The 25104-nt window shown below is 38.5% G+C and overlaps 1 protein-coding gene across 1 annotated transcript in view; it reads right to left on the reverse strand.

Moving 5' to 3' along the window:
• The window catches only part of LRRC8C (leucine rich repeat containing 8 VRAC subunit C), a 101405-nt gene that overhangs the window by 21323 nt on the left and 54978 nt on the right, over positions 1-25104 (reverse strand). The window contains exon 2 of the mRNA XM_004478041.3: positions 23784-23925. Within this exon, the coding sequence (XP_004478098.1) occupies positions 23784-23921 (138 nt within the window). The 5' untranslated portion in view covers positions 23922-23925. The remainder of the gene's footprint in view (positions 1-23783; positions 23926-25104) is intronic.

Below are 25104 nucleotides of genomic sequence, written 5' to 3' on the forward strand. Positions count from 1 at the left end.
AACTATTATTAAACTTAATCACCACTAATAATAAGAGTTTTACTTTGGGATACTGGCAATATACTTCTCCATACAACCTGTTTAAATGGGCAATCATCCAGCTAAGAAAAAACAAATTTTCACTATGGCAGTTAATTAAAATTTTATTATAAACAACCACATATGGCCAAAACATAACAAATTCTCAATTCTGTACAATATTCGTTGATATCACTGAAACAATGCTGTAACTTGCTCTATGGAGGTGCTTCAGTTTCTACAGGTACCCCCAACGTAACAGTATGTTTTCCTTTACACAAATTTTGGCAGTAGTTTTCCTACACATGAAGGTGTATAACAAGAAGTCAGGATTTGTTGATCTCTTATTAGTGCAATATTGCAGTACATCCTCAAAGGATTTTTTCTTTTCTTTTTTAATTATCAAGTTTGTTTTTCAAAATGGAGGTTTTGTCTCATTTCTTTGCTCTGGGCTTATGCTAATTATTCTAAGGACAGAGTCCAGCATTCCCATCTAGATCTGTTTAGGGGCCAGGTCACTTTCAAAGAAAGATCATCTGCTCCTGGCTGCTTTTTGCACATTGTGGGGAGGGATGTGATTTCTATCACCTCCTCATTAATGAACCCACACAAAGTTTTCTCCTATCAGTTTATTTTGCTGCAGTCTTAAATGGCATGCTCAGACTGTTTTTATTAAGATACTCGATGAATCCATGAATCCGTAGAGCTGCTAAAGGACATTAATGCATTCACTCAACACATATTTGAGGGTGTGTTAGGTTGAAGGCATCCAGGTGGTACAAAGATGAATCAGACATAAATCCTGTCTTTAAGCTACTTCAAATTTTGTAGGGGCAATGAGCTAGGCTCTTCCATTTTCTCCTATACACCATGGTCAGTGAAGCAGCAATAAAGGTGTGATAAATTGCTTTGGGTGGTCATGTAGTCCTGGGTACCAAGATATTGTAGGACATTATTATTTGTCCTAATTCCCCAAGTCACACTAAACACTGGAAGCTGAACTCTAAGGCACCTGACATTTGTGGGTGCACAAGTGCTCCAGCGTACTTCATAGTGGGCACTCAATTTAGGTTAATGCTCATCTCAGGGCTTACAAAGTGGACTCAGGCAAGAAAAAACTGAACAGGGCCACCACCTACACTGTGCTTTCTCTGTACCTGCTACCCTGGCTTCTTCTGTTCCTTCTGCTTGGAATGTCCCTCTTCCAGGTAGCCACATGGCTTCCTCTCAGCTGCTTTAGCTCTGCTCATGTCACCTCTTCAGAGAGGACTTCCTTGACCACCTTACTTAAAGTGAGACCCTTGCCACTTTCTCTCCTTATACACTGTTTTAATTTTTTCAAAGCACTGGCCATCTCAGACATATTGTTAAATTATTTGGCAGGGATTTTGTCATTTTTATCAGTCTAAACTCACTACCTGGAGTCTTAAATGTAAAGAACACATGAACATGGTCCTCATGACATATTCTCTTTATAGCTTCCCCTTCACAGGTCTTTCAGTTTCTGCAAGAACATCTGCAAAGAAAGGAAGCTCACTGCTTTACAAGACATTTTCAGAAAATATCTGGCTTTTTTTTTAAGTTTTGGGTTATACTGAGGCAAAACTCTTCCTTCCTAAAACTCCGGCAATTGGTTCGATTTGTTCTTCTAGGCCACATGAAATAAGTATAAGCCGTTTAAACTTTCCGCATGGCAGCCCAGGAAGGATCCGCTGTGTCTGCTCAGGTTCCTTTCAGTCGTCTCAACTTCAGGCTAAGCGCACCTTCAAGCAGGCCGCGTAAAAGGTTTCTTGGGTCCTCTTCTCTAACCGTCACAATCTCTTATATTACAATGCACGCAGCCATGAATGAATACAGTGTCTCCAGAGCTCAAGGTCTTGGTCCCTTTTCCAAAGATGTCAGATGCTCCCTGCAGATTAGCACAAGGCTATCAAGTGTCATCTAAACTTCATTTATTCATCCCTTCATTCTGCAAAGTGCATTCTGTTGAGCATTTACACATGCTGCCGTTGTTTTGGTGCTGAGGTTACAGAAGTGAACCTGACAGACAAGGTCTGCCCTTATAAAGCTTATATTCCTATAAATTAGAGGAATTCTTCTAACCAGAATTTTGCTTTTTTAAACAAAGGGATGATAAATTTTAGAACTAAGGATTTTCCTACTTGTGCAATTTGTAGTTGGGAAATTTCTTACTTGTGAAATACAGTAGAACTATTTACCAAGAAAAAGATTTAGAAGATCAGAATTGGAAAAAAAAAAAAAAAGATGAGATTTGCATGGAATATCTATGGGTTCTTAACCTCTTTCGTTCTACAGAACTCTGCCAGTCAGGTGAAAACCACAGATCCCTTCTCAGAATGTAGCGGCAGATAGTTTTATGACACTTAACATTGGCATTATCTTTAAATTAAATTTTAGGATTATTCAAAATTACCTTTACAACTTTCCCATAATTTCAATACCTGATAACCTAACATGGCTCAGCATCTGTTCAAATGGTCATTTTCAACAAACATTTAGAAATTCGAGTTTTTGCATCATAAAACCATCTCCACCATCCTTACCAATCTTTTTGCAGGCAGTTATTGACTGAACTCAGAACACACTACATCAAAATAAAAGTCATACTAAGTTCACACTATAACGTGTATTATTTAATAAATACATCACACTCACACCAACACGTTCCCACAAGAAATATGATTTTTTGAATTTTCAGGACCCCCTAAATCTTTCCACAGACTCCTGGGTCCATGGATCCCTGGTTAAGAATTCCTGCTATAAAGGAAATTTGAAGAAATTAGTTTATTCAATGGGGTGGTTTTAAATTTTTTTTCCTTTTAAAATCAACTTCAATGGGGTATAATTTACATATAATATTATAAAATGCATCCATTTTAAGGGTACCTATTGAGTTTAGGCCAAATATACCCTTGTGTAACCCCTACTCAAATCAAAATCAAGAACATTCCTATTACCCCAGAAAGTTCCCTCAAGCCTGTTTGGTCATACCATTTTTATGAAAAACTCCCAGTGTTTTTAGGGAAGCATCTCATAATCAAACACTCACATTTCTACACTGTCACATATAAATATTTACACTAAGTGGTATAAATAAAGAACATAAATAACCTTATGTCATATTGGGCCAGGTTTTCCTGCCAAGTAGGATTCCAAAAATCTTTCAGTTTTCAGAATATGTTGGATTGTTGAAAAGAAAATATGGTTCTGTTGTAAAAAGAGGTACGGGATAATGAAAAATAAAGGTGAAAATTACTTATATTTTTATTTTATTTTTATTTCCCCCCCCCCCAGTTGTCTGCTCTCTGGGTCCATTCACTGTGTGTTCTTCTGTGACCGCTTCTATCCTTATCAACGGCACTGAGAATCTGTTTCTTTTTTGTTGCGTCATCTTGCTGTGTTAGCTCTCCGTGTGAGTGGTGCCATTCTTGGGCAGTTTGCACTTTCTTTTATGCTGGGCGGCTCTCCTTGAGGGGCGCACTCCTTGTGCGTGGGGCTCCCCTATGCGGGGGACACCCCTGTGTGGCAGGGCACTCCTTGCGCGCATCAGCACTGCGCATGCACCAGCTCCGGGTCAAGGAGGCCCGAGGTTTGAACCAAGGACCTCCCATGTGGTAGGCAGATGCCCTAACCACTGGGCCAAGTCCGCTTCCCTGAAAATTACTTTTAAATAGATGTATACATGTTGGCTGCTTGTATAGAGATGTCCTGTACTTATAACAAAATGGAACCATAAAAGAACTTTTAGAAACTAAACACTCTTTTAGAAACTAAACACTCTTTTAGAAACTAACCTATTTGTAATAAAATTTTATTCACTGCTAGTATACTTTGTAGCTAGCAGTATACCTGGTATAATAGGTTCCCAGTTATATATTTTATTTTTTGATAAATCTACTCAAACCATACCTCCATACCACTACGTTTTAATTTTTGTATTAATATTGTCCTCAGAAACCTCATTTTTTCTATTTTTCCATTTTAAAAACAATATATTGAAATATATCATTCATACATGAACACACATAAACAATAAGTTGTGAACTTACAAAACAAACATGCACAACACCATACAGGGCTCCTATACATCACCCCACCACAAATATCTTGCATGTTTGTTAAATATTTGTAACAAATTATGAAGGAGTATTATTAAAGTATTACAACGAATAGTCCATATATTATATTTAGTGTATTTTTCCCCCAACCCACCTTATTTATTTATATTTTGTGTAAGGGGAGAAGAGAATTTCAGGGCAGAGGACTGAGTTATTCATGCTCCTTAATGCACGGTATATTATCACTGGTTCATGTAAAGTCTCACCCTAGTTTTTAAAAAATGAACGAATTCATGATCGAATTCCCTTTAATCCCCTTACTCCACTCTATTCCCCTCCTCCACCATAAGTAAGTATTCTTCATATAAATTTTGGCATACATTTATAAGGTTTCTCAAAGAAATCTAACTGGAATTTTGTTTGTTTGTTTTTTTGAAGTACTGGGGCCAGGGATTGAATCTGGGACCTTGTATGTGGGAAGCCAGCGCTCAGCCACTGAGCCACATGGGCTCCCCCCTAAATTGGTTTTTTCATTTGTTTGCTTGCTATTTCTTTTAAGGAGGCACTGGGGACCAAAACCGGGACCTCCCATATGGGAAGCAGGTGCTCTACTGCTTGAGCCACATCCACTGTCATGGAATTTTAAAAATATTGCTTCAAATTTATAAAATAATTTGTAGTAACAGGATACCTTTGCAATATCAAGTCTATCCCATCTAAGGACATGGAATGTCTTTCCATTTATTTAAATTGCCTTATATGTCGTTTATTAAGCATTTAAAAGTTTTCTATGAAAGCCCATTTATGTTTGGTTACTTTAATTCCTAGATACTTAATAATTTTTGCTATTTGGAATGGTATTTTATTTTTCATTACATCTTCTAGCAGTTATACATCTTTATAGTTGGAGTGTACGAAATAATATTAATGGATTGATTTAAAAAATATATGAAGGCGAGATATTTCAAAATAATAGCAATTATAGTAAAAGAAACATAACAATGCAGAATTTTACAAAGGAAAAGAGTAGAAGAGGGGAAGAAGGAGCAGTGCTCATTGTTTATACTAAACAGAAGACTCCAGACGTAACCTGGAAACTTACTAGTGTTGCAAACTGAAAAGTAGTCCCAATGTTAGTCTATTCCTCACCACAGGGCACTTTTGTGGATGAGAGGATCCAGACATTCTCAGTATTATTAGTGGAACAAGAAACAGAGGCTTCGACAGGAATAAAATGAGGAGGGAATGAGATCGAATGGATGTGTCTGTGTGTTCTGACCACAGGACTGAGGAAGATCTCCAGGTGAAGGGCCCTGACTAGAAATGCAAGCTCAGGCCTTTCCATATGCTAGACATCTATGTAATACAGACCTTTAAACACAAGTTTTGAATGACTCAACCCAGTATCAACAACTTAGACTAAATACACAGTAAATCCCATTTGCTTCACATGGAAAAAAGCCCAATACTTTGTCAGTGCTTGATTATTTGAGGGGAAAGATGTATTAGTAAGGGATCAATAGACAGCAAGATTATCACTATCCATAACAGTGAGACAAAAGGAAATGTTCTGCATTTAGTGATTGCATTGGACAGTGTCAGATGGTCTACAAAAAACAGATTCATGCCCTGTGTTAAACCCATGAGGTGAGCTGAAAGGCACTCATATATTATCCTGTGGCCAGGAATTCACTGTACATTAAATTGTCAAGGTGATAGATAATAAGAAGTAAAGTTTTCAGGAAGATCAAAAGTACCAGTTTGACTAAACCATCCTAACAACAAAGCCCTAACTAAGACATATTTTTGTTTTTCGATAACAGGGAGTTTGAAATAGAGTTTCTCTCACAGCATTCACTGCTACCCCTATAGAGACACGAAAAGCTGCTATTCAAAATTCTTGTGTATAATTACACAATTTCCTAAATATATGTATATGTATATTTATATATATATATAAAATCCCAAATAAACTATGTCTATATCTAAAAACAAACAAACAAAAAATTCTTTTCGCCATCCAAATGATTTTTGTCTCATATTCCCCAAAGACCCAAGTAGAATATTTATAAAGCTATGTACTGGGTACCTAGAAACCTTATAAAACACATCTCAGATGAGGTCTTACTGTAACTCCATGCAATCTGCTATTTTATCAGTATCATAAATTTCATCATAAACCTTTGGCTAATCTAAAGAAGGGTTTCTGGGACTCTGTAAATTCAGGATCTACTAGAAATCCTGGATAATAGGTGGCAGAGGATGACACTGGTAGAAGCAAGAATTTAGGGCCTGTTATCAAAATGTACTGCTTTGAAACCACTCTGGTGATTAGTTTCAAATCTAGTGATTAGTTTTCACCGCCTGGACTTCCCTGTGAACTTGCTTCTAAGCATTTTCACCTGAAGGCCGCCATTTGCCGTGGACCTGACATTGATGGTTCTAAATCTGGGGAGGAAACTCTAACTTCAGTATGCTCCAAAAATTGAAGTGGGGATCAACTCTGATCTCCAATGTTCCACCCTCTTCCCCAGCGTGACCCTGCTGCCCAGTTTGCTACTGGTTAAGTCCGCAAGGATTCTTTGAAAGTGGTCTCAAGTCATTGAAATCATTCTCTTGGCTTCCCGCCCCCTGAATTCAGAAAGCAGGAAATGTCTTTCCTGTGTAACAATCACAAGGCAGGTCCCCTGGGGCTCGCAATGGGCTTGTATCTCCCAGTTCCTGTTTCTGTTTTTTAACTGCTAACTCTATATTTGTTAACAGCCTGCCTGTGGGCTGTTTTGGATTTGGCCATAACAAGATAACCTGTAGTCTCTGAGCAGAGATCTAAAGAAATCTTATTTTTCCAGGAAATAACGTGTTGACCTTCAGCATTTGGTCTACGTTGAGTGTGTTGAGTTTTTGAAAAGTGTTGTTTACAGCACAAAGTTGGGTGCTTACACTATGGGTCCTTGAGGTTGTGTGACTGACCAGGATTAGGATGTGTCCACTCTCCAGGTTTACAATGAGTTTATATTTGTAATGTGGGTTGATGTGATATAAGTAGTGCTCCTTATATATGCTCTTATCCCATGCTCGCCTTGAAAATAGCTACTTACTCTGACATGAATACATATTTGTCAGATGAGGTAAGACAAATGATGATTCTAATCCTTTTAGATCAGAGCAAGAAAAGATTAATTCCCTTTTAATAGAGAAAAATCCCCTCTGCCCCCAGCATTTTCAAAGCTGCCTAGTGTTAAACCTATATGAACACAATCCTTTAGAAATAAACAGATAAACATGGAAAAGGCAACTTATAAAATGGTTAGTAACAAGCTATTGAATAAATATTTTGTCACCAGCGAGCACTCTTCTAACTCTACTTTAGATTTTGCTTTGTCATGCATTCAAACTTAGGAGTTAATTGCTTTATAAATAAGATCAGAAAGAGGGATTTTGCTTTCATTTTACAAAGGGAAAAATCAAGACATAGAAATGTATTTTAACTTTTCTAATATCACCTGGGACATGAGAAAGGCATTTGAGCTTTCACAGAGAATGCTTTCTTTATGAAGTTATCATAAAGTCAATTTCAGAGATTATCATAGCAGAGCTTAAATAAGAGCTTAAAATTTCCCCTTTACTCTCTTTTATAATATGGATCCTGGGTGGTTTTACTTTTCTTAGTAATTTACTTCCTTTAGTAATATATATTTTATTTCTTGTTTCTTTATTGCCTACTATAGCTTGGAAGTTATTCTCTATAGAATGTATTTGTGAAAAGCCTTTAAAAAATCTGTAATACAGAAAATTCATTCTTTTTATTATTTCCCACTTTCCTTTTTGTCATTTTGCCTTGCTTTTTTTTTAATGGACAAAGGACTTCAATGTTTTCTCATACATCTCCCTACCATCAATACCTTACATCATTGAGAAATATTTGTTATAAACTATAAAAGTATCTTTAAAATATTTTAAACTATATCCCATATTTTACATTTGGTACTTTCCCCCCAACCCACCTAATTATTAACAGCCTATAGTAGTATTGTGTATTTGTTATTGCTCTGGAGAAAATGTTCTCACATTTGTTCTGTTAGCCACAGTCCATCATCCACCACTGGATTCCCTGTGTTATATTGTCCCATGCTTTGTACAATCCATTCAAAATGCATACTCAGTGGCTCTCATTTTCATCAGTTGGGTTATCATCACCTCAGTCCATTTTAGAACGTTTTCATTACTCCAAAGGAAAACATCCCATACCACCCTTTTATCCCTATATTGCTCCTTAGTATTGAAAAAATATCTCCTTGCCACTGCTGCAAAATATTACAATATTACTGTTACTTATTGCCATAAATTACTTCAGTCCTAATTTTCCTGTATATCACCATATTCTTAGCACTTACACAAAAATTAACTCACAATGGGTCAATGACCTAAATATATTCTTATATTTACACTACTACCCACGATCTTTCATCCACAACCATAATCACTATATTATATATTATATACTCCCTAGATTATTCTCTAGTTTCCTTTCAGTTGACATTTACATCCACAGACTACCCCTTTCAGCCAGGATCAAATTTACAAATGAGGAACACTAATTATACTCATGATAATGTGTTATTATCAACTCTATTGATTTCTATACTTTTAAAATTAGCCTTAATAATGCTACATACATTAAGCATTATCTCTCATTCTTAACCTACCTTCATTTTCCTGGTAACCTGTACTCTAGAGTTTACCTTCATGAGTTTATTCATCATGTATAGTTCATATTAGTGAGACTATACAATAATTGTCCTTTCGTGCCTGGCTTATTTCACTCAACATAATATACTCTAGTTTCATCCACACTGTCATATGCAACCTGATTTCATTTCCTCTTATGATGAATAGTATTCCATTAAGTATATATACCACATTTTGTTTATCTACTTATTGGTTGATGGACACTTGGGCTGGTTTTGTATTTTAGCAATTGTGAATAATGTTGTTATGAACATCGGTGTGCAAATGTCAGTTTGCATCCTTGCTTTCAGTTCTTCTGAATATGTTCCCAGTAATGGGATTGCTGGAACATACAGTAGTTCTATATTTAGCTTCTTGCGGTACTGCCAAACTTCCACAGAGGCTACACCATTCTACAGTGAAGGAGTGTTCCTGTTCTCCGCATCCTTTTTCAGCACTTGCAGTTTTCTGTTTTTTAAATAATGGCCATTCTATAAGGTGCAAAATGTTTCTCATTGTAGTTTTGATCTGCATTTCCCTAATGGCTAGTGATGTTGAGCATTTTTTCATGTGCTTTTTAGCCATTTTGTAGTTCCTATTTGGAGAAATGTCTATTCAAGTCTTTTGCCCAGTTTTTAATTGGGTTTAGTCTTTTTATCATTGAGTTACATGATCACTTTATATCAGGATATCAAACCCTTATTGGATATGTAGTTTCCAAATATTTTCTTTGTAAGGTAGCCTTTTACTTTCTTGACAAAGTTTTTTTTTAGGAAGTAACAGAGATTGAACCCAGGACTTTGTACATGGGAAGCAGGTGCTCAACCACTTGAGCTACCTCTGCTCCCCTTGACAAAGTCTTTCGAAGAACAAAAGTGTTTAATTTTGAGGAGGTCCCATTTATCTAGTTTTTCATTTGTTACTCAAGCTTTGGGTGTAAGGGTAATTTTTTAAACCTTACTACTGAATACCATAAGACCTTGAAGATGTTTTCCTACATTTTCTCCTAGAAGTTTTATGGTTTCATATTTAGGTCCTTGATCCATTTTGAGTTAATTTTTGTATAAGTTCTGAGATAGGGGTCCTTTTTTTTCTTTTTCCCCAAATTCTACTCAATTTATTCATTTTTTTAAAATATATTACATTAAAAAAATATGAGGTCCCATTCGCCCCCACCCCACCACTCCCCCCCCAATAACACTCTCCCCCATCATCTTGTCACATCCATTGCGTCTGGAGAGTACATCTCCAGGCATCGCTGCACCCCATGTCCCGTGTTCCACATCATAGCCCACACTTTCCCACGTTCCATCCAGTGGGCCATGGGAGGATATACAACATCCGGCACCACCCGGCACCACCCAGAACAACGCCAAATCCCGAGAATGCCTCCACATCTCTTCTCTTCCTCCCATTCCCCGCACCCAGCAGCCACCATGGCCACTTTTTCCACATCAATGCCACATTTTCTTGATTATTAACCACAATAGTTCATGAATTCTTTCTTTTGAATATTGATGTTCAGTTCTCTCAGCACTATTTGTTGAATAGACTGTTCTGGCCTAGCTGGGTGGGCTTAACATCTTTATCAAAAATCACCTGAACTTTTCACAAAGATGAAGCCTCTTTCCTCCCAAAACTGAAGCCAAAGCAAAAGCTTTGAAAGCAAAGAAGGCAGTACTGAAAGGCATCCACAGCCACAAAAAAAGAAGATCCGTGTGTCACCCACCTTCCAGTGGCCTAAAACTGCATCTCAGGAGACAGCCCAAATATCCTCAGAAAAGTGCCCCCAGGAGAAACAAGCTTGACCCCTAGGCCATCATCAATTCCCCCTGACCACTGGGTCAGCCGAGAAGAAGACTGAAGACAACAAGACCCTTGTGTTCATTGTGGATGTCGAGGCCAACAAGCACCAGATCAAGCAAGCTGTGAAGAAGCTCTGTGACATCCGTGTGGCCAAGGTCAACACCCTGATCAGGCCTGATGGGGAGAAGCAGACATATGTTCCAGTGGCTCCTGACTGTGGTGCTTTGGATGTTGCCAACAAAATTGGGATCATCTAAACTGAGTTCAGCTGGCTAATTCTAAATAAAAGTTTTTTGACCATTAAAAAAAAATCACCTGAACATACATATAAGGGTATATTTCTGAGTTCTCATTTACGTTCCATTGGTCAATCTGTCTATCTTTATGCCAGTACCATGCTGTGGTTTTTTACCACTGTAGCTAAATAATATCCTTTAAAGTCAGGAAATGAGAGTGCTCCAATTTCAATCTTCTTTTTAAAGACATTTCCGGCTATTTGAAGCCCCTTACCCTTCCACATAAATTTGATAATTGCCTTTTCCATTTCTACAAAAAACGACTGATGGAATTTTTATTGAGATTGCTTTAAATCTATAAATCATTTTGGGTAGATTTGACATCTTAATGATATTTAGTCTTCCAGTCCATGAACATGGAATGTCCTTCCATTTAAGTCTTCTTTGGTTTCTTTTAACAATGCTTTGTAGTTTTCTGAATATAGGCCCTTCATGACCTTGGTTAAGTTTATTCCTAAATATTTGATTCTTTTAGTTGCTATTATAAATGGAATTTTTTTCCTGATTTCTTCCTTAGATTGTTCATCAGCAGTAGCAGTGTATAGAAATGTTATTGATTTTGGTGTATTAATCTTGTATCCTGACACTTTCCTGAACTTGTCTATTAGTTCTAGTAACTCTGTTGTGGATTTTTCAGGATTTTCTAGATATAGGACAATATTCCCAGTGAATAGCACTTTCGTATTCGGGTGTCTTTTATTTCTTTATCAAGCCTAATTGCTCTAGCTAGAACTTCTAGCACAATAATATTGAATAACAGTGGTTACAGCGGGCATACTTGTTTTGTTCCTGATCTCAGCAGGAAAGCTTTCAGTCTTTCACTGTTGAGTACAATGTAGCTATAGGTTTTTTAATATATGTACTTTACCATATTGAGAAAGCTGCTTTCTATTACTATCTTTTGGAGTTTATTTTTCAAGAAAGGAGGCTGTATTTTGTCAAACGCCCTTTCTGCATCAATCAAGAATATCATGTAATTTTTCTTCTTCAATTTATTAATGTGGTTTTCTTGTGTTGAAAATCCCTTGTATGGCTGGTATATAAAACTCACTTCTCACTTGGTCTTGGTGTATAATTATTTTAATGTGCTTTTCGATTCAGTTTTCAAGTATTTTGCTGAGGATTTTTGTATCTATATTCATTAGAGATCTTGGTCTGTAATTTCTTTTTTCATAGTATTTTTATTTGGTTAGGTATTAGGGTGATGGTGGCTTCATAGAATAAGTTTGGTTCTGTTCTTTCCTGTTCAATTTTTTGGAAAAGCTTGAGCAAGATTCATATTAGATCTTCTTTGAATGATTGGGAGAATTCACCCCTGATGTTATCTGGTCCTGGACTTTTCATCTTTGGGAGGTTTTTGATGACTGTTTCAATCTCTTTACCTGTGATTGGTTTGTTGAGGTCTACAATTTCTTCTATGGTCAGTGTAGATTGTGTATTTCTAAGAATTTATCTACCTCATCTACATTTTCTAAGTTTTTGGAATACAGTTCATAGTATCCTCTTATGAACTCTCTTACTTTTGTGGAATCAGTGGTAATGTCCCCTCTCTCATTATTGATTTATTTGCTTCTTCTCTTTTTTTCTTTGTCAGTCTAGTTAAAGGTTTGTCCATTTTGTTGATCTTCTTGAAGAACCAAATTTTGGTTTTGTTAATTCTATTTGTTTTTTTTCTCAATTTCATTTATTTCTGGTACAATTTTTATTATTTCTTTCCTTTGGTTGGTTTGAGATTAGTTTGCTGTTCCTTTTCTAGTTCTTGCAGGTGTGCAGTTAGATGTTCAATTTTAGCTATTTCTTCTTTTTTAACGTAAGCATTGAGGGATAGAAATTTCTTGCTCAGTACTGCCTTTGTGGTATCCTGTAAGTTTTGATATGTTGTGTTCTCATTTTCATTCATCTCAAGATATTTACTGAATTCTCTTCCGATTTCTTCTTTGACCCACTGATTATTTAAGAGTGTGTTGTTAAACCTCCATGTATTTATGAATTTTCCTTTTTTCAGTTTATTGATTTCCAGCTTCATTCCATTATGATCAAAGCATTTTGTATAATTTCAATCTTTTAAAATTTACTGACACCTTTCTTCTGATCCAGCATATGGTTTACCTGGAGAAGGATGCATGACTGCTTGAAAAGAACGTATAACCTGCTGTTTGGGGGTCTACAAATGACGTATTATTCAAGCTCTGTTTATTTATCCTCTGTCCAGATGTTCTATTCAATGCTGAGAGTGGTGTACTGAAGTCTCTATTATTGTGGAGATGTCTGTTTCTCCCTTCAGTTTTGCCAGTGTGTGCCTCATCTATCTTGGGGTAAACCAGGTTCAGTGCATAAATATTAGTTAATTCTTCTTGTTGAATTGCCCTTTTTTTATTCATATATAATGATCTTCTTCATCCCTTATAACAGTTTTGCATTTAAAATCTATTTTGTCCAATATTATTATCACTACTCCAGATCTTTTTTTGGATAATATTTGTGTGAAACATCTTTTTTTTTTAGATTTTATTTATATCTCCCCCCTCCCTCCATTGTCTGCTCTCTGTGTCCATTCACTGTGCATTCTTCTGTGCTTGTATTCTCATTAGGTGGCTCTAAGAGCCAATCTCAGGACCTTCCAGAGTGGGAGAGAGGTGATCATTCTCTTGCGCCATCTCAGCTCCCTGGTCTTCTGTGCCCTTCATTGTCTCTCCTCTGTGTCTCTTTTTGTTGTGTCATCTTGCTGCACCAGCTCTCCATGTGGGCCAGCACTCCATGTGGGCCAGCTCACCACACAGACCAGCTTGCCTTCATCACAAGGCCCTGGGCATCGAACCCTGGGTCTCCCATATGGTAGACAGGAGCCCATCTGCTTGAGCCACATCTGCCTCTCTGTGTGGAATATGTTTTTCCAACTTTTCACTTTCAACCTGGTTGTGTCCTTATGTTTGAGCCTTATGTCTGAGCCTTATGTCTGAGATGAGTCTCTTGTAGACAGCATATAGATGGTTCATGTATTTTTATCAATTCTTTCAGTCTTTGTCTTTTGACTGGGGAGTTCAAGTCATTAACATACAATGTTATTACTATAAAGGCATTACTTACTTCATCCATTTTATTCTCCTGCTTTCTGTTGTCATATTGTACTACTGTCTTTTTAACCTTTAATTTATCTTTCCTAATAATCTTCATTTCTACACTTTTCTCCAAGTCTCTTGATCTTGTTTTTTCCTTTCAGACTGCAGTACTTTCTTTAGTATGTCTTATAATTCTCATTTTTTGGTAACATATTCTCTGTTCTTCTTTGAAGACTTAAAACTCACCCTCATTTCTGAAGGACAGTTTTGCTGAATATAGAATATTTGACTGGCAGTTTTTCTCTCAGTACCTTAAAAACATCATACCACTGTCTGATTGTCTCCATGGTTTCTGATGAGAGATCAGCATTTAATTTTTTTTGAGCTTCCCCTGTATGTGATACTTTGCTTTTCTCTTGTACTTTCAGTATCCTCTCTTTATCTCTGATATCTGTCATTCTATATTGTGTCTCAGAGTAGACCTATTTGGATTTATTCTGTTTGGGGAGTGTTGTTCTTCTTGGATTTTGATGTTTGTCTTTCATAAGGGTTAGGGAGTTTTTGGTCATTATTTTCTCAAATATTTTTTCTGACCCTTTTGCATTCTCTTGCCCTTCGGAGACACTGATAATGTATATGCCTATGAGCTTTGCATTGCCATTCAATTCCCTGACACCCTTTTCCATCCCCTCCCCTCTTTTTTTGTTCTCCTGTCTTTTCAAGTTCAGATGTTCTGTCTTCAATCAATTCAAATCTGTTTTTATGTTTCTTATGTATTTTTAATCTCATCCATTGCGTCTTTCATTCCCATAGGCTTTTACTTTTCTTTGCAGGCTTTCAAATTGTTCTTTATGCTCAACCAGTGTCTTCTTAATATCTTTTATCTCTTTAGTCATATTTTCCTTTAATTCTTTAAATTGATTTAGGAGATTTGTGTGATTATCATTGATTAGTTGTCTTAAATCCTGTACCTCATCAGGATATTTGGGTTTTTCCTTTGGTTGGGCCATCCCTTTCTGTTTGTTAGTATGGCTTGTAATTTTTTGCTGATGTGTAGGCATCTGAATATGTTAGTGAATTTACTTTGACAATCAATTTCTCTCTCTTGCCTAGTATTTATTTTTCATGGCTTTTGATTTTTGGTTCAACATATATTGTCTTTAAAATTACCCAGCTTGAACAGCAATAATCCCCCAAGGGCAATGGCAAGGACCAACAAGGAAGGATGGTCCAATGATGAGCCCTTGATATTGATGACTATGCTTATGAGCCTGTGTGCCTGAAATATGCACTAGGCCTAGAGCTGCAGGGTGCCTAAGAGTTACCTCCTCAGAGCCTCCATGTTGCTCAAATGTGGTCACTCTCTAAGCCAAACTCAGCATGTAAATGCATTACCTTCCCCCCAGCATGGGACTTCTGGGGATGAGCCTCCTGGTGCCGACAGATTACTTCCAATCACTAACTGGTGATGCAACTAGAAAGAGACCTTGAATAAAAGGGTCATCTCAGACCAGCAGAATATCTCAGCCTACATGTATGATCATGTGTTAAAAACTGCTTTTTAACCTTGAATAAAAGGGGGAAATGGCAAAGACAAATGAATTTATATGGCTAAGAGTCTTCAAAAAGAGTCAGGAGGTCATCAGAGGGGTCATGCTTATGCACGCCTCAGCAGGACCCCAGAAATAGCCAAAGTAGATAGAAACCTAGGTACTGGTTCTTCTGAAGGCTATGGAGACCCACAGGGTATACGGTCATGGCAGATGGCTTTCGAGTTCTGTGCCATGTCAGTGGGCCCTACTTTGGAATTTGTGCTCCTGAGAATGATGGAGCTGGACTCAGATGTGACCTTTTTACACATGCCTCTCCTGTCACTTTTACTGAATCTGTGGTTGGTGTTAGGGATGGTGTATACTCAGGGGACTTGAATCTCTGGTCTACCATGTGCCAGTTGGGCCCTGAGCCTCAGTAGAGTTGTGACTCCTACCTCTGGTTCGTTGGACTTACTCAGGTCAGCCAACAGGGAGGTGAAGATGGTCAACCACCACACCAGGGAACTAAGAGTGCCTACAACAGCAAGCAGAAGAACTGCATTCATCATCCATATGGAATCTAAGCCCCCTATTGATCTAGAGATGGAGTGGACATCACCATCCCAGGGTCCACAGAATGGAAGAATAAAATATGGATTACAGTGGACTCACTGGTATTCTATCATGAAACTATTGTGACTAGTAATAGAAGAAATTGTAGCACTGATGTGGAGAAAGTGGCCAAAGTAGTTGCTAAGGGCAGGGAGAGGAAAGAAGAGATGTGATGTGGGGGCATTTTTTGGGACTTGGAGTTGTCCTAAATGATATCGCAGGGTCAGATGCTGGACATTATATATCCTGCCATAACCCACAGAATGTACTGGGGGAGAATGTGAACTACAGGGTAAACTATTATCCATAAGGTGCAGCAGTGCTCCAAAATGTGTTCGCCAAGTGCGATGAGTGTGCCGCAATGATGGGGGAGGTTGTTGGTGTGGGAGGAGTGGGGTGGGGGGTATACAGGAACCTCTTATTTTTTTTAATGTAACCTTTTTTGTGAGGTATATATCTTCAAAAATATACAATTTACAAAAATGATGGGGGTGAGGGGGTGGGGAGTGGGTTATATGGGAACCTCTTGTTTTTTTAATGTAATATTCCGTGTGATCTATTAACTTTAATTTTTTTAAAAAAGTGTTAAAAAACAAAATAAAAAAAAAAAAAAAAAAACGCTGCCCAGGTTAAGTTATCAAAATTGGGCTAGGGACTCACTAATGGGGAGCAGATTTTCTCCTAGGAGTTTGGTAAGAGAAACCTAAAAGTAATTTTACTCCTTGCAGTTTCTCAGCCGGTCGTAGATGGCACTCATTAGTGACCCTTTCAACAGAGGTGTTTCTTTCAACCTCCTTTGCCCATGTTTCTGGTCTAGTCAGAGCCATGATTCAAAGTGGGCTCTGCTGGCCAAATTCACTGAAGAGAAACAATTCTCCTCACCACACCCTCCCTTTTCCCAGGGAAGAAGACATCTGTTCCCCTCTCATTTGGCTGCAGTGGGCCATGAGTTTTATCCAGGCTGCTTGTGTTTGTTGTTTCAGGTTCTTCGTCTCTCTGTCCCTCGCCCTCCTGGGAGTTGTGCAGCACTGTCCTGGTCTGCTGACCCCCAAAGTAGTCCCTATGGACAGCTTTTGGCCCTTTCTCCATTGTTTTTGTGAGAGAGCTGAGCCCTTCCTGCCTACACCGATGCCATCTTCTCAGAACTCTATATTTTGGTTTTATGTACACATTCTTTGATACTTAGCTCAATTATCACCTCCTTAAGTCTCTAACCTCCAGTGGCTGAGATGACAATGGATTAGTACTCTTGAAGTCTACCACTATTTAAGACACGTATGCATTGAATGGCATTGCTTATATATGCCTACAACTTTTAGACTGTTAGCTGTCTGAGGCAAAGGCTGTGATGTATTAATCTTTCAGTATCTAGCACCCAGCACAGTGCCTGATATATCACTGGTGCTCAGGGATGTTTGTCTAATTGAATGGCCCACCCCATTTGAATTCTGGGCCCTTTAGCCTTAGTATTCTGAAACAAGATTCCTTTGGGGCATCTCATTTGTTTTTAGAACATTGACCATCTCACATACTTCCTAGACCCTGTCACAACTGAAGTCAGTTTCCTTTTTGAAAGCTGTAAGGGAAAAAAAAGACAAATCTATGTATGAAGGGCACAGGTTCCCAATCTCAGGAGCAGGCACTGGATGTGGGTGGCAATGGAGGTAGTCTGGACAAGGTGGTGAGTGTGGAATACCAAATTTTCTGTACAGCAGAGAAACCCGACTGGGATGTGCTCTGGGAAGATGATTCTGACCAAGGTGTAGATATATGTTTAAGTAGACCTTGAATTTATTCCTGAACTCAACTGCAGACACATCTCCTGAATGATGTTCCTTATGGACATTTTTATAGGTATTCTCTCTTGTTTTCATTCATTTTGTTCCAAGTTAACTACTAGTCTTCACAGATTTTCTATGTGGTTTCTCTTTCCCGCATTTTATCCTGCCATGCAATATGTAAACAAGAGAAACAATTCCCTGTGCTTGCTAAGCAGATCCTGAGGCATTTTCCACGTGCCATGTCACAATAATAAGATAGACGTACAGTCCTCCCATTGATCTTTGTCACCTCCTGTTTTAGTTTTGCCAAGCCTGCCATGACAAATACCACAAACTGGTTGCCTTAAACAACAGGATTTAATTGTCTCCTGGTTGTGGAGGCTAGGAGTCCAACATCAAGGTATTGGCAGGACTTGCTTTCTCCTAGAACCTGTAGTGTTCCAGAAACCCTCCGTCACGTGGCCATTTCTCTCTCCTTGTGTCTGCTTCCCTAATTTCCGCTAATTTCTGGCTTCTCCTGACTGCACCTGAACTTCCCATACTTATAAGAACTCTGGTCATATGGATTAAGGCCCACTGTGATTCATTCTGGCCTCATCTAAACAGGACATTTAACAATTCCATTCAGAAATGAGCCCACATCTTAACTGATAATATCTTCAAAGGTTCCATTTACTATTCCTCTACCCTCCTTGTTGCCACATTGTGCCACTCCCCCCCCAACCCCCACAATCTCTCTGCACTTGTGTCACTTTCTACTTCACAGGGAAACCAGAAGCCATTAGTTATAAACTCCCATTATTCTGTCACCCACCCGCCTCCCCACAAATAAAATGCATCTGGTAGCCATCATTCCAATTCTGGTGGAAGATGCCGCCCCCAACCCAAATCACTGTGGTGGATTGGATTTATGTACTCCAGAAAAACACGTTCTTAAAATTAATCCATTCTTATGTGTGTGAAATCTTCTAAGTAGGACCTTTTGATGAGGTTACTTCAGTTCAGGTGTGGTTCATTTGAATTAGAATGGGCCTTAATCCTATTACTGAGGCTTTATAGGGAAGGTCTCAGAGACAGTAAGCAAGAAGGAGCCCTTGATTTTGGACTTCTCCTGGCCTCAAAACTTTGAGGCAATAACTTCTCATTGTTTATGCCGACCCATTGCACGGTATATGCTTTAACAATGAGGAAACTGAAACACTTACCTTCAACTCCTGAGTCTTACAGGCAACTGCTTATTGCTGTCTCTCCTTTGACGTCTAACATACGTCTCAAACTTAACAGGTGTAAAGACAAACTTTTTCCAGTGACTCAGGCCCCAAAACCTTAGAGTCATCCTTGCTTTCTCTTTTTCTCTCATACCCCATATTCAATCATTCTGCAAATATTGATATTTTTCCTTCAAAAATCACTACTTTAACTCTGGTCCAAGTTACCATCTCCTGCCTAGGTTATTATACTGGCCTAAATAATCCCTACTGCTTCCATTTTGTGCCCTGACCTGAATTCTCAACACAATAGCTCAAGTGATGTTGTTAAAATGTAAGTCAAATAACAACAACCCTCTGCTCAATGACTTCACAACGTATCATCTCCCTCAGAGCAAAGCCAAAACCATTATAGAGGTCTACAAGACACTTCATGACCTGGCGTCTGTTGCCTTGGGGTTCTCATTCTTTACCACTCTTCTTCTCATGCACACTGGCCAGGATGGATTTCCTTCAACATGCCAGGGATACTTCTGCTACAGGCCTATACCACCACCAGGGATCTTTCTAGGTTCACTTCAACATCCAGACTTATACAATTATCACAGACTTCTCTTGACACCAGATTCCCTAAGAAAGATACAGGATTGTTGTAACTTGCCAGCAAGGCAGCCTCAGGCTTTCCCTCTTGGGGAGAATTTTCACAACTGTCCATGGAGTGATCCACACCCCTGCCATGTTAGGGGCAGTTAGTCTCTCCCCATACCCCTTCTCCCTGTATCATCTCAGGTGTAAGGAAAGGAGATTAAGTTCAGGGCTTACCCTTGCTTAAAAGCCTTATGCCCCAAAGAAGCCAAGCTCTCTTATAAGTCAATAGATGCATCTTCCAAGGGTCAAGAGACATACCCAGTTACAAGTGTCACCACAATCACAGAAGTCCAATGACAGGACTTCCTATCATTGTTTTTCTCCCACTGAGATGCAGGTGACCAATCAGTCATCATTTATATCATAAGCAATGTTGCCTAGTAACACAGCTCACACTCTACCTTTATCAGGTCTCTAGGGAAACAGAGCTAAAAAGTTAAGAGAAAGTAAAAGGTCAAATTCTGGAGCAGAAGGGGAAAGGCTTCTGTTAACCCTTTGCTCTTGCTATTCTCTTTTCCTGGAAGGCTCCTTCCCAGACACTTGCATGTCCTGTTCCCTTATCTTTAGTTTCTTGGTCAAAAGTCACCTCCTCAGCCACGCCTTTCCAGACCACCCTATTTGATGATGGCAACTTCCATCCCACATGATGGACTTCCATCCTTGCATTCTTCATATTTCCCCCACTGTTTGTGTGACTTTGCAACACATTATATAATTTACTAATTGATTTTATTTTGCTTACTGTTTCTTCTGTAAATTTTAAGTGCCAAAAGGCTGTATTTTTATCTTTTATTTTTTCCTCCATTGATAATTCCTGTTACCTAGAACAGTGCCTGGCTCACAGGTTCTTCAATAAATATTTACTTTATTTATGAATGAATTTATATCCTTTTTTTCAAGCTCCTTTATTATTAGTATCTTAGTATCTTTTCTCTTAGCACCCCTTTCTCAGACTATAAAACAGCAGCATGGATTTAGGGATTAAGAACAAGGACTTTGGAGCCAAAGTGCATGGGTTTAAATAAAGGCTTTGCTGCTCACCCTGGAAGGCTTCCTCAACCTTTCTGCACCTCAGGTATCTTATCCATGAGTTGGGATGATAATAGTAATTAAGATCACGAAGGCGAAATGAGTTAATATGTGTGAAGAGTTTGGAACAGTGCCTGCCATACAGGAAGCACTATGTATTAACTATTATTAAAGTTAACTTTAAAACAGCCTTTATTTCCACACTGCACCACTTATAACTATTGTTCTCTCTCCCTAAATCCTCTTCCTCCCAGCTGACCTACCTGAAAGTCACATCTATCCCATGGCCTCTACTTTTTTTTTTTTTGGTCTTTTTGTTTTTTGTTTTTTAATAAATTAATTTTTTTATTGTATTTTTTTGATGACACATAGATCACAAAAAATGTTACATTAAAAAATATAAGAGGTTCCCATATACCCCACATTCCCCGCCCCCACTCCTCCCACATCAACAACCTCTTTCATCATTGTGGCACATACACTGCATTTGGCGAATACATTTTGGAGCACTGCCGACTGCATGGATTATAGTTTACATTGTAGTTTACACTCTCCCCCAGTCCATTCAGTGGGTTATGGCAGGATATATAATGTCCAGCATCTGTCCCTGCATTATCATTCAGGACAACTCCAAGTACTGAAAATGCCCTCACATCAATCTTTTCTTCCCATGGCCTCTACTTTAACTTTCATTCACTCTTCTAACCACTGAGATTACCTAAATTGCTAATGATGCAGTTGCTACTTTTTTTCTTCTTACACTTTGTTGTGGATTGAATTGTGTTCTCCAAAAAGGTATGTTCAAGTCCTAACCCTCAGTACCTGTGAATGTAACCTTATTTGAAAATAGGGTCTTTGAAAATATAGTCAAGATGAGGTCATAATTAATCAGAGCAAGCCCTAATCCAATAACTGGTATCTTTATAAGAAGAGGGAGATTTAGACACAGAGACACACACAGAAAGTGATATGTGACAATGGAGGCAGAGATCAGAGAGCTACAGCTGCAAGCCAAGGAATGCCCAGAACTTCTGGCAACCACCAGCGCTAGAGGAGAGGCACAGAGCAGATTCTCCTCAGAGCCTCCAAAAGGAGCCAAGCTTGCAAAAACCTTGATTTCAGACTTCTAGTTTTAAGACCTGTGAGGCAATAAATTTCTTTTTTTTTTTTTTAAAGCTACCTGTTTGGGGTAATTTGTTATGGTAGCTCAAGGAAAGTAATACAGTCTATGATTTAGTTATATCATCACCAGGGAACACATTTTTCTTTCTGAGACAATCCTACTTTCCACTTCTTTTTATGGCTGCTTCTTTTCAGTCTACTTCAGAAGCTCCTCTTCTTCTTCTGTTCACTCTTTAATATTATTCCTGGCATCATTTCACTCCCTACACTCTCCCTGATGATTCCATTGATAGGCATGTCTTCACCTTTCATACTGATTCCACGTAATCTGTGCCAATCCTACCGACAGTATCCCAAAGATGTCATGCTCCTTCTCATATCCATGATTTAGTGCTTTCCTGTCTGGGACCTTCTCCAACCCCCAGGTCCCTCAACCTGACTAACTCTGGTTGGTTCTCCAAGTTTTAATTGACTTTTTTTTTTAATCCTCCCTCCCTGTCTTGCAGCTTTTTGCTTGTTATCTGCTCTAGGTGGCCATTCGCTGTGCGCTCTTCTGTGTCTGTATTTATTTATTCTCCCCACCCCCGCAGCTTGTTTGCTGTCTGCTCTCTGTGTCCATTCACTGCACGCTCTTCTGTGTTTTCTTTTTTTTTTGCTTGTCTCCCTTTTGTTGCGTCACCTTGCCGAGTCAGCTCTCCACAGCGCTTGCGGGCTGGTAGCTTGCGGGCTGGCAGCATTCCGTGGCACTAGCAGGCTGGCAGCTCTCTGCAGCATGCGGATGAACCTGCCTTCACAAGGAGGCCCCAGGATGAGAACCCAGGGCCTCCCATATGGTAGACAGGAGCCCAACTGATTGAGCCACAGCCGCTTCCCTTTAATTCACATCACTTTTTTTCTTGCTCCCAAGGCAAGTAGGATGCCTCTCTTCTGTGCTTCCAGATGCCTTTATCATAGTAAAATACAACCTTTTCTAATTGTTTATTTGGCTCTCCACTAGAACATGAACTACTAATAGATATCTATGCCCTCAAAGTATGGCATCTGGCACATAGCCTGTATGAAAAAAATCTGGATTTGATATATGAATATGTAGCATCAGTATAGAATAAAAAGCAATTTTGATTCAGAACTATATACTGGGTAAAATAATGCTAGCTCATTAAAATGTTAATTATTCCTGAATATCTGGAGCAAGTAATAGAAGTAAAGGAAAGCAAAAAGTTAAGTTTCATTCTGGCAATATAAATGGCACTGTGGCTATACATCCTACATTTCACTGTAAAAACAGCTTTGAAAGATAAGGGATCCCTTTAATGTTAGAGACATCAAACATTACTCAACTAAAGTGAATTGCTGTTTGGGCTCGCTGAAATCTTACAAGTGCCATATTTACCTTATGAGCAAAGATCAGTAAATTAGTATTAAAAATTTCACAACAATGCAAGGTGCTAGTGGTGGGGTAATGTGTGGGAGCCCAGTATGATGATATGCATGTTTGCTTTTTTAAGTTCACAACTTTTACCATATACTTGTTGTTTACGTACGTTCATGTATGAATGACATACTTCAATAAAATTTTATTTAAAAAAACAAACAAAAACTTAGTTACAAAAATTAGGGTAGAAAGCAAATAATTTTTCTGTGGTCATATTATATGGTAGAATTGCAACACTGGAAAGTAACATAAGGATCTTAAAAAAAAAAAGTTTTCCTGCTCCCTGGCATGACTACAGACACCATGAATGAGTAGAGAATAGCAACCAATATTTTCACATGGTTAACATTACACAGCCAGCTCCTTTCAGAGGTTTCATTGACTTGCTTTCTCACTTTGGCTCCACTCTGCCATCGGTGTAGACACCTACCTGTAAGGTACATCCGAACACGCCGATCATCAGCATGGCTACTGAGAGGTAATCAGTAAACACATCCCACCATGGCTTCAGCACCCGGAAGGCAGGCTGCTGCTCTGAGAACTGCCGGAATTCTGTCACTGGAATCATGTTTCTGAGAAAAGAGAGGTTATGAGGTTACTGGTGGAGTAATTAAAAATTTCGGCTTCATTCATAATATACTGCATTAGTTCCAACCTTTGAAATGCTGCTTCAACCCATCAGAAATAACAGTTTGAATTAGTAAAGGTGCTATCATGGTACACCAGGGTTCCAGTGAGTCATTAAAGAAAACACCATTTGAGGAATTAAAGAGACACAAATGGAAAAAGTACTTTTACTGAACTACTGCCCAGAAATCATATCTCCTTTGGGCTCATGTGGGCTAGCGAGCCCTTGGCCAAAGCAGTCACTGAGCCCTAATTATTTCCTGGATTTTCTCTTCCCCTAAATGAAATACAAATATGCATAAAGAGTCCATAAATAGCACAGCTTATTCTTTGAAATAAGTTTGACATTTATCTTACCATCTTGGTTTGTTACTTTAAACTAATTTTTTAAAATGTAATTTCAATGTTTGCTTATATTATTTACTGAGTCCTAATTGTTTTTTTTTAAAGATACGTAGAACGCATAAATATTACATAAAAAATTAGGGGGCTCCCATAGGCCCCACTCCCTACCCCTCCCCACCTTTTCCCACATTAACAACATCCTTCATTAGTGTGATACATTTATTACAATTGATGAACACATTTTGGAGCATTGCCACTAAGTGTGGATTATAATTTACATTGTAGTTTATACTCTCTGCCGCACAATTTTGTAAATTATGACAAGATCTATAATGGCCTGTATCTATTATTGCAGTGTCATTCAGGACAATTCCCAAGTCCCCAAAATGCCTGTTTTTCTGTCTCCCTCCCCTCAGAGCCTCTAATGGTCACTGTCTCCACATCAATGATAAAAATTCTTCCATTGCTAGAATCACAATAAGTCTAGAGTAGAATAACAGTAAGTCTACTCTAATCCATTGTTCATTCCTCAATCCTGAGGATTCTAGGACGATGATGTCCACTCTACCTTTAACTGAAAGGGGGCTTAGATCCCATGGGGCAGATGGATGGAACTATCTTGCTTGCAGTTGTGGACTCTCTGTTCCTGGGGATGGTCATTGTCCATAATCATTTCCTTGTTAGTTGTCCTGGTTGATTCCAATGAACTGGAGAGTAGATGTTGCAATGCTGTTGAGATTCAGGGCCCAGCTGGTACATGGACAGCTCGAAGATTTAAG

Source organism: Dasypus novemcinctus, chromosome 9 (genome assembly GCF_030445035.2).
Source record: "Dasypus novemcinctus isolate mDasNov1 chromosome 9, mDasNov1.1.hap2, whole genome shotgun sequence".
In the NCBI taxonomy this organism is placed as follows: Eukaryota; Metazoa; Chordata; class Mammalia; order Cingulata; family Dasypodidae; genus Dasypus; species Dasypus novemcinctus.